At 33.0% G+C, this 10,777-nt stretch overlaps 1 protein-coding gene across 1 annotated transcript in view; it reads right to left on the bottom strand.

Moving 5' to 3' along the window:
• Nucleotides 1–2,925: 2,925 nt before the first annotated feature.
• Nucleotides 2,926–10,777, bottom strand: part of LOC131845912 (band 4.1-like protein 4) — a 44,048-nt gene continuing 36,196 nt past the window's right edge. The window contains exons 13-22 of the mRNA XM_059195068.1: nucleotides 9,291–9,482; nucleotides 8,603–8,752; nucleotides 8,230–8,305; nucleotides 8,064–8,149; nucleotides 7,796–7,975; nucleotides 7,575–7,718; nucleotides 7,257–7,496; nucleotides 6,337–6,643; nucleotides 4,790–4,995; nucleotides 2,926–4,405 (exon numbers count right to left, since the gene is read on the bottom strand). Coding sequence (XP_059051051.1) covers nucleotides 4,390–4,405; nucleotides 4,790–4,995; nucleotides 6,337–6,643; nucleotides 7,257–7,496; nucleotides 7,575–7,718; nucleotides 7,796–7,975; nucleotides 8,064–8,149; nucleotides 8,230–8,305; nucleotides 8,603–8,752; nucleotides 9,291–9,482 — 1,597 coding nt within the window. The 3' untranslated portion in view covers nucleotides 2,926–4,389. The remainder of the gene's footprint in view (nucleotides 4,406–4,789; nucleotides 4,996–6,336; nucleotides 6,644–7,256; nucleotides 7,497–7,574; nucleotides 7,719–7,795; nucleotides 7,976–8,063; nucleotides 8,150–8,229; nucleotides 8,306–8,602; nucleotides 8,753–9,290; nucleotides 9,483–10,777) is intronic.

The following is a 10,777-nucleotide window of genomic DNA, read 5'->3' as shown; positions in this document are numbered from 1 at the left end:
AGCGGTAAGGGTAAAAGTCAATATTGTTCGACACCGCTTTATTAGACACTAATTCTATGGGTTTGAAATTTAAATCAGTTTTATATTAATATTAAGAATATTTAATAAAAAGAAAAAGCTTAATAGATATTAAGTTTCAAAATAGGTAAAATATATATTTTTTTTCATTTTATTACCTTACATTAAAATAAATTTAAGGTCTCTAAATGTAAAATTACTTAGGTATATCGTAGTGATTTAGTTTATGTAATGGAAAATGTAAAAAATAACCTCTTCTTTACCTTATCTGGAAAGTTTATGAACAGAAAATATTATTATTTATAGACTAGATAGATATAATTTTACAGTAGGTATTTTTGTCATAACTTATAAAAAATTAGGATATTCACATTAATTAAAACGGTGCATATTAAAACTGGTTTGAATTATGAAGGTTGTCTATGTAAATACCATAAGTGTATAATATTTACAGCGAAAGGCAGAATTACGAGTAGTAACGGTTTTACTCTCAACTCATCCTCATTAGTGTTAATGGCGGGCGGTGGCCGCCGATATCTGAGACACGACCGCTTAATTAATACTGACGCCTTGCTCTTTGTCAGATAATCCATAATCGTTTCTGATATTTTATTACTGTTAATCTGTTTAACTTCATTATTAAGTATAATGAGTTAAATAATATTAGAAACTACCTATATCATCATTATACATACATGATATTTACTATGATAATACCTTTATTATTCAAGAGCTCTCGATCTAAATATTATCCCGGAACCAAACATCCCGTTTATGTAACATGTACAATAATAAACAACCATGAAAAATGTTTAAAATAGTGTATGTTATATTTTATAGGGGTGTCATATTCTCTATGTAAGTTTATGATTAGGTAGGATCAAACCCATTTTAAGGTAATTCTAAAATACTTTTCGTATTAGGTATTCTGTCTTCTAAACCTTTAAAACGTTATTTTTATGAAATCAGTACTAGAGCAATTAGATATAAAAATAACAGACAATATGAAATTATAATCCTTTATTGTGAACAATGGACATGATTTTGAAAAAATACGTAGGAAATTGTAATGATTACAAACATTCGGGATATTGTTAAAATTATACATTTCAGTCTTGTCACAGTACAAATTGACCGACTATACTGTTTAATTACGATTACCTTAGTCTTACGCTCTAACGTTTCCTTATTTGTAACATATAGAAATACTGGTAAAGAATTCAGTATTACATCAAACTATTCTGATAATTTTACGCTATATACATGAAAATAACATGTAACTAGATATTTTAGTCATGTATTTTCCAGCTCATGTTTATTTTATGAGTACCTAATAATAAATGATAAAATATACCCGCATCTACAGCAGAACTCAAGTAGCTACTTTGGTGTTGGTGAATACCTAATTGCCAACTTATAAATATTTACATCGTAATAATCTTGAATGTAATGAAAGCCCGTTATAGACACGAGTATATCTCATCATAGGTATATGAATTTATGAAAGGGACAGTAGGTAGGGCAGATACAACTTAACGTCGATGCCAAAGGTTAACGTTCTTCCTGTCTTTGACTTTTAATTGAAATCATTCTTAAGATTTTAGAGCAAATATACCGGCAGCAAGAAAATAGTCAATTTACAGATGAGCTTATATGATCAAAAAGCGAATTCAGAATAATACAAATAAGTATTTTAAATTACGGTACTTTTCATAGAAAATCTACGTAGCTTTAGGTAATTTTATATAACTTAAGAATATACTGATAACCAATGATTATATATCACAAGCAATCAACATTCTGATTTCAACATGATTAAGTATTTTCTTGTAGATTATATTTTCTAAAAAATCTGTAAACATCAAATTATTTATAAAATATTAGAAACAGTCTCCTAAGAATGTTTTCCTGTAGCTTCCACGATTAAGGTATTAGCCGTTTACTTTCCGTCTCAATAATCCACCCTATTTATTTAGAATAGAGATCGTGCAAACCTCACAAGGGATAATGTTACTATATATTACTTAATACTTATTTCATAGAAATAAGCAGATATATAAACTTAACATACGAGGCAATAGCTTCTTGATTCTTAACAATCTTGTGTAGTTTCAAAGATATACTTATATATGTACGTACCGACATTATAGGATTCCTTAAATTATGAGAAACAAAGCTATGGCCTTGTTATTAAGCTCAACAAGATTCAATATAAAATGTAACATTATGTTTGTGATTTCACTCATGTCTCGTAAACTAATAATAATATAATATTCCATAAATACTAAACTACATAACAACTGTACAATACAGTACATCGATTTTGTATCATAATGACCGAAACTGGTAAAATATATATTAATACCCGTTCTTAAAATCGTAATTAAGTAATGCAATATGAATTTACAATAAAATTTAAAAATAACATATTAAACTAAGAAATTTTTTATAAATATTGTAAGGTGCACCGCTTCATGATGAAAAACAATTGGCATATACGGATTCCAAATTTGTTTAATTTTGTATCTATGATCATATATTATGTAGAACGCTTGCTAGAATAAAATTATTCCATATATAATCTGCGCAGTTAGTAAAAGAATGTATCCAGACAAATACAGATCACAAATACTTTAATTAACACTGATCTGCAATTTAAATTCAACGAACCAATTTAAATTTTAATATTAGGCCGACTGTTAGACCGACACAATTTCTAAGGAATTTTATCTAAAACTTATATTTGCATAAAAAATACATAGATATAGAACTCTATATAAATATGCTAAAAATACCGCAACATTCAGAAATAGGATTTAGATGGAAGCTCCGAACAAATTGTCTTCAGGTTGTTTTCTTTTATTAAAAAGAACCTATAGCAAACAGGAAAGAGGCTTCGGGTATTATTTCTATTAACATTAGGTACATTCTTTATTATCATTGAATTTGGTAAATACCAATGACATTGTATCTACTTATTCTTTTATTTATATTGTACCTATATGTATATGGTATGTGTGGTAGGTACATGTATACTTCGCCTACAATATGTTGTAAGATATATTTTTGCATTTACAACTTATAAAAAAGTTCTATAATTTGTAGACGTAGTACATTATAATAATGCTTAATAGTTTAATATTTGAATTTGGGGCAATTCTACGTATTTTTTTGGTGCAAACTGGTAAAAAGAAATAGGTGTATAGATTGAGCCGATTTGTTTTTAGACGAAAACTAGAACTTTACGTTTACTATTCATAATAAATATCAGCTTGAAATTCAGATTGTTACAGAAATATTAATTTACGCTGTGCGTTTTGGATTTTTCATGTAATAAATTTACAATACATGACGTTACCTAGCTTCAAAAAATTATGTTGTAATTTCACCTAATTTAATTTGGACGGAGTACCTATATTATGTTAGTAATTTATATATTATTAATAGATTAGATTCATTACCTATTAATAAATATGTCTACATAATCTAAGCGGCACACCTAATCAGATTTATTATGAATGTGGTTATTAGTTATGCGGCTGTGATGTAATTCAAAGATTTTTTTATCTGAGGCAATACCCATAATAAAGGTATTATGAAACTTCTTTGGCACAAAATTATGTTTCATTAAGAGTCTATATTTTTGTTAACAAGAAAACATAAATAAATTGGAATAGTATTCATACCCGATGGAATTTATATCACGTTATTTACAATTATATTAATTAACTTTCAGACATACATACATTCATATAATAAGAAAACAAAGTATTACTGCGATACGCGCGTATCCCCCACAGAGAGACCATAGATTTTTCCCTTACTACACACCTTTACGTAACATATCATAAATCACCACGTAATATTTTTGCAGCCCTCTACGAAATTCTCATAACTATAGTATTACATATTACTTACTCTGTGAAATCTATCCCTTGTGTTATGTTATAAATCTAAGAAGATAAATAATTTTCGAATAATTACACCATCTCTTTGTATCGACTCAATATTACCAAAATATTATTAGCGTTTTTGTATTTTACATAATAGCTAGTTAGAAATTATTAAATTACAATTATATATTGCAACAACATAAAAAAAGTATAAGTATAATTACATAAATATTATATTTATATGATAATATTCCACTCGCATGACAATAAAACTTAACAACGATTAACTTAAGCACACAGTATTTATGAAGTTAAATGCAAATTATATGCATGGTATACATATAACATTTACAATTACAATTATAACATTGCAAATTTTACAGTTCTGTGCTCATCTCGGCTGCTCCCGGAGGTTTAGTGTTACCAGACGACTTCAAAGCACAGTCTGACGCATTAACAGTTGAATCGTTTTCCGGGCTCAATTGCTCTGCAACCTGTTTATTAAATAATAATCCAAATAAATATACGACCTCTACGGAACGATTAGCACAACAATTTGAATTCTAATTAAAGAGAGAGAAACAGTGATTGAGAATAACATTTGACAGTTAATTATATTTAATCACAAAACAATTAAAACACGAATCGCAAAACAAATAAATAAAACACAGTTACAACAGGCGTTAATTGTTAGTGTTGTGTTAGCGTACTAAGCTAAAGAACCTGAACCCATGCAAATACATAACACAAACTCTGTGAGCATACAGGAGACCGCGGTGTAGAACCGCGATCACGAACAAACCAAGGGTGCGTGCAGCTACTCATTCCGCTAATGGTTGCGACACATATAGTGGGTCTCCAGTGCCGGCCTTACTTACTGCGTGCTTTCTATGAGAGGCTTAAGAATAATGTCGAGGGTGTTGTCGTGGCGTACGTGCGCGTGCGCGTGCGCGAGGCGAGCGTGCGTTCGCGCCACATTCGCGTTGTAGTCGCGACTGTCGCGCGACTCTCGCGTCGGTCGCACGTACCGCCGCGCCAGCGACCCGCTCTCGCCGACCAATATGTTGTTGTTGCTAGCATGTCTCTGCGTATCCCAATTCATATATATGTACATCAAGCTACCGGTGCTCACCATACTTTTATATTAGGTACATAATAATAGATATAAATAGAATCTGAAACAGATGTGATTTATTTATGTAATAATCACCATATAACGCGCAGATAATGTACTAAAGTGGCAATTACTATTGTCAGACCGCGTCTAAATAGTATTTCATCAAATCAGTACTGTAAAATAATAACAGAAATTATTTTATTTCAAATATGTTTTTGTGTTACACTATATTTATTTATAAAGTGCAATTGACTGAATAACCACTATAGCACTTTGAAACCCCATTGTGTAAGCTCACTAAGCATAGAAAGAAGTGAATAGATCACCAGATATCACCAAATATAAAATTATAACAAAATAAGTAGATACATATTTTTCATATCTCCTAAATATACTTAAAATGTCAGTAAATTAGACTATCCTACTTCATTAATTCCTACATCTTCCTCGTATTGACTATAAAAAGACAGTAAAAAATATATTCGTTATACCCAAAAGATTTATTAGGGCGTGGTTACATAATGGCATAAAAGCCTGACATTATTATTTGTTTCGGCAGCCTGTACACGGTTAGCTTTATCAGCGAGCCAGAAACAGGAGCTGCGGATTACTACCGACGGCCCTCGTAAGCTAATATAATTCCGAAGGCATTTTTCACTTTTTAACGAGTCTCTCTTCAGGTAAAAATAAATACAAAGGGCGGAACCTACATTATTTTAATAATGTTTTGTGTTTTCATTTCTGCTTGACCGACTGAATACAGAGGGGAAGTCGGGGATAAAGTAATATTATTATTTAAATCTCCACGAATTCGTTCGGATGATGATGTGGTTTATTCACGTGTTTTAATAGAATACAAATCAAAATAAAAGAAAATAATTCTAAAGTATTTTATAGTCTTAATACATCTAGGTAGGTACCTACTAATATACGATACCAGAATGCCATTTCTATTTGATACCAATCAATGGCCATAATTTTGTATATAGGTACTACCTATCCCCTATTACATAAATATATTTAGTATCTATTTAGAATGGGGTTATCACTTGAATGAAGTCGCGGGTACAGGTATGTGCACAAGCAATATAACAAACTGTAAAATAGTAGTAGTGTTTAAAATTTTCGGTTCTTGCTGAATCACGATTCCATCCAAGCCCATTGTACAATGGGCTTGGATGAGAAATTGCATACAAATCATATCTAATTGAATACATAGGGCTCGAGTAAAGTTGCAAGTTACAACTATAGGGTTTTCAAGGGCCGTCGGTCAGCGGAAGAATGTTAGAAAGCGAAGCTCCCACTCACAAAGAGAGAAAAGCCACCGTCCGCAGCGTGAGGGTATCCGCGGGGGGCGAATTCGCGCGGGCGGCGCGCGGCCACGCTGTCGCTGGCGACCGACAGCAAGGAGCGCTGGGAGCCCGACACGCGGCTCGGAACCGCCGGCGGCCGCCGCGCCAGCGCGCCCGCCCGCGCCGCCCGCGCCTCCCGCGACTCCCGCGACTCCCGCCACCCGCCGCCGGCCACGCCCGCACCGCCCGCGCCCGAACCCGGCCACGGTCTACTCACTGGCGCTGTCGAGCCTCCCGCGCCGCCCTTCGTGCTGTCGCTCGACCTGCCACCGTAATCATATTTTTTTCCCAAAATGAACCCACAATCTTGACTAAATTAGCCGGACAAACAAAGTTTAACCAAACAGTTTTAAAATCCGGTTCTCAAATGAAGTAACTAGACGGAGTAGCTAGGATAGTGATAAAAAAATTACGTTCATAAGAGGGATCTATGTAAATAAATATCATTGATTTTATTGATTGATATTGAAAAAAGGATAATTAAAATCAGTGTTGATTTAACGAAGGACGAAGATCGGTTAACAATAACAGTCAAAAGAAAAGCATTTATTTCAGTTGGTTATTACTGTAGGTATGTAAAGTTGATATTTTTTTTATATAATATAAATCTAAACAGGCATTCTATTCGAGAAAGTGTGAATTTAATTAATTGATTTAGAACAAAACCGGAAGAATCTCAATTAAGTAAAGAAATAAATGTTTAGGGCAATATTTTACCAGAGAAATATTTTATAACAATTCGTCTGCCCAGTTTTGGCTGGCAATTAACTTATTTTAAACTGTTAAATGGCAGCCGTACCAATTTAAAAGAACTGAGGAATAACAGAGAAATTATTAGATCATGTATAAATTTAAATTATAGTATGTTGAAATCACCTCTCAGATGAATACGCGTAATCCTGGTCAGCTCCCAGCCCAGAATCTGTATGTTCGTGCGATACCCTCGCGCTGCCGGTTATCAGCTCACCACTTGAGCTATTACTATTGCTGTTTGTTACTGGACTGTACGGATTATTGTTATTGGAAATCGGTGTAACATTGCCTTTATATCCATTGCTGGTTAAAAAATCATCTCCTTGTCGTCCAGCAGTCTCATCAAAGCTGGGGTATATACGCCTGAAAAGTAACTAATTTTGTGATCCCTGTTGTTTACGTTTATTTTGTGAATGTATTTTGCCTTATTGTACTACATACCTTCCGTGCTTCTCACTATTAGTCCTATGGGTGCTTAATGTACTCGAAACAGATCTAAGTGATCCTTGGTTATGACTTTCATGAGAATTTTTTCCGTGTAATGAAGAACTTTTTTCTCTTCTAGCCAGCGATCCATGCTCGGTTCTAGATAAAGATAATCAAAAAATTATAAAGATGTTAAAAGCATACTATCGTACTGATAAAGGTAGTGTTACACTTACTGTTTATGTTTAGAAGTGCGAAGCTTTGTTTGGCGAGCATGACTTGTCTGAACTACAGTATACGGTATCTCTTTTAATTGTTCTTCAGTCATACCCGTCGTATCAACTAATGAGAATTCTAAATGTTGCTTTAGTTCATTTGGTAGCCATTTCTTGTCATTCGGAGACCCAGATCTAGATCTAATAAACCACAAATTCAAATATTGTCTTAAGTTATTTATAAAAGTTGTTAACATATTTTAAGTCACTAAACTCTATGAAGTTATACCTGTGTTTTCTATGTCTTCGATGTCTATGGGAAGATCTGTGTGTTCCAGTTTCTGGTTCCATTTGTGACCGACGAACATTTGCTACCTACAATATTATTGAAGTCAGAATAGGAAAGAATAATAAAGTCAACAAAAGAGAGAGAATACTGAAATTGAAGCACTTACTTGAACACCACTTCCAGCATTCGTTTGTCGTAATACTTCCTTCCACTGTGACTCTGATTCAATTAGTTCATATTCTCTGTAAAGGTAACATTAGTAAATATTTTGTACTCTATGACTAAAATCAACAGACCCACATGTATACCGATAATAACTGAAATATCGACATTATTATTAAAACGCTTGTTTTCCCAAATTTGTTTGCGTTTGTATCTAAATATAAACGCGAACAAAAAAATTTTATTATTGATGCTATTTAATAACTTAGAAATATATATATTTATGTACATGTAAATTAAATGCACCATCGATGTTATTCTACATTAATTAGCATCTCTAGGTATCTGAACAGATTGTAGATACATTTGAAACTAACTTGGTATCGGGTTGCGAGTCGTCTCTCTCGGAACCAGATTCGTGCTTGTGTCGTGAACGATGTCGCCTGTGTCGGCGACCTGATCGTCCTGAACCACGAGATAGTTCGCTCTCCGCATCCGACTGCTGACGACGAGACCTATGCTTGTGTCTATTTTAAAGACAGAAATCAATTAAGTTTCCTGATGTAGCTATATATTCAATCAAAATATCTTATCTATTATAGACTCTTATATATGTCAAATCTACCACTAGTTCGATGTACTTTCGAGCTAAGAAGAGAACTGACAAAAAACTTAGCTTTAAGAGCTGAGTTTTTTGTCAGTTTTTTCTTTAACAATATAGGATATTGTTAGCAAATAAATAGTATATATAGATTCGATTTGATATTGATATAGTAAAATTATATCTTACATATCATTTGAACCAACTTTTTAGCTCAGTCTTACCTCCAACCTTTTGGTATAAATTCGTACATGTAACAATAATCGACTCATTGACGGGAAATTAACAAAACATAATTAAATTATACACACATTGAAGTAATAGCTTAATTAATAAAAGACATACATTATTTATACTAATACTTTACCATATTGTGTTTAAATTTAATTTGGCATAGTAATAGCACATCAAAGAGATTGTAGTTGTGTAGGTAAATGAGAATACATATGTATTATTAGCCTTACTTGCGGTTAGTTCTGGAATCGTTGGAACTCTGTGAATCAACGGAAGCAGATCGATGACGGGGCGCTGGCGGCGGTCGTGTTGCTGTAGGCGATGCAGAGTATAGTCCGCGCCGCGTCGGAGCTGAGCGAGTAGAACGTGGTGAACTACCACCAGGGCCCATAGAGGGTGGACCCGTCACTTCGCCATTGATTCTATTTAAAAGCAGTGTATTCGTTATTACATTGAGAGAGTCACAGCCTTGTGGTTTACCCCGACGTACATCCTAGATTCACCACTACATTTATATTTGACAATACCTCTGATATCTGTGATAGTAGTCGTGATCGAAAAATATTTATTATTATGTTTTAATTATCTCAAAATATGCAAACTCATTAGCGTAGGCTGTTTTTAGTTCAAAGTTAATGTTACAGATCTCTAGTAAAGCCATAAATTCCGAAAGGAATATTTAAGTTATTTAACAACCCGTACTAGAACAGTTTGTGTAGGTATAATAATTTAGTCGTACAACAAGACTAACGCCAAAGGCACGTTTGGATCTTTGTTGTAGATTCGAAGTTTATTACTAAAATAAGTACCTTACATTTAGGTATACGGTTTAGTATCAATGAATATATGTATTTCTGAAATGTGATTTTACATGAAATGCCCAGCCAAGTGTGGGCAGAGTTGTACGCGTTGGCGGGACATTCGTGAAAGACAAAAGGATGGAAACTTTATTAATAAATCATGATTAAATTTGAAATATTAAATTGGATTCAATATTATTGTAAATGAAATCTAAATATCCAATTAAAATGCTTAATACATACTACTATATATACCTATTATACTTACTTATTATATGCCATACGCTAATGCACGTACTGTAATAATTCAATCGGGATCGTGGTTAAGAGAAATTACTTCGAAGCAAATGGCTTAAATTAATTGGATAAGAATTTGCTGTTATAATATATAAGTTCATTATATTTAATAATATTATTCGTAACTTTACGACTATTATCACATGGGGTAGACAGAGGCAAATGTAAATGTCGTGCTGAACGCACCAATTGACATGCCCATATTTCGCTTTATATAGCGAAATCCATTGTATCAGGGGACGTCCCGCCGAAATTTTGGTATGTTGTCGGTGTTTAAATATAACACACTTAAAATATTTTTTTCTGTCGATCTGATTCGAACATAAAACCTGTCGGAGTAGGAGCCACTAGGCTGTAATCCTCTCATCTCATATTTATCTTATTAATATTATAAAAGTGAAGGTTTGTGAGTATGGATGTTTGTTACTTTTTCACGCAAAATCTACTGAACGAATTTTGATGTAACTTTACAATAAGTAAATTATATAGTAATTGGTGCAATAAAGAGTATAAATAAATAATATAAATAATACATAGGCTATAAATTACATGCGGGTGAAACCGCGAGCATAGCTAGTAAATATATATAAATGTAAACTGGCGGAGACCGCGACTTCGCA

The sequence above is a fragment of the Achroia grisella genome, unplaced genomic scaffold (genome assembly GCF_030625045.1).
Source record: "Achroia grisella isolate CSIRO2021 unplaced genomic scaffold, CSIRO_AGI_Agris_v1 utg487, whole genome shotgun sequence".
In the NCBI taxonomy this organism is placed as follows: domain Eukaryota; kingdom Metazoa; phylum Arthropoda; class Insecta; order Lepidoptera; family Pyralidae; genus Achroia; species Achroia grisella.
This window is presented reverse-complemented; position numbering and strand designations above follow the sequence as displayed.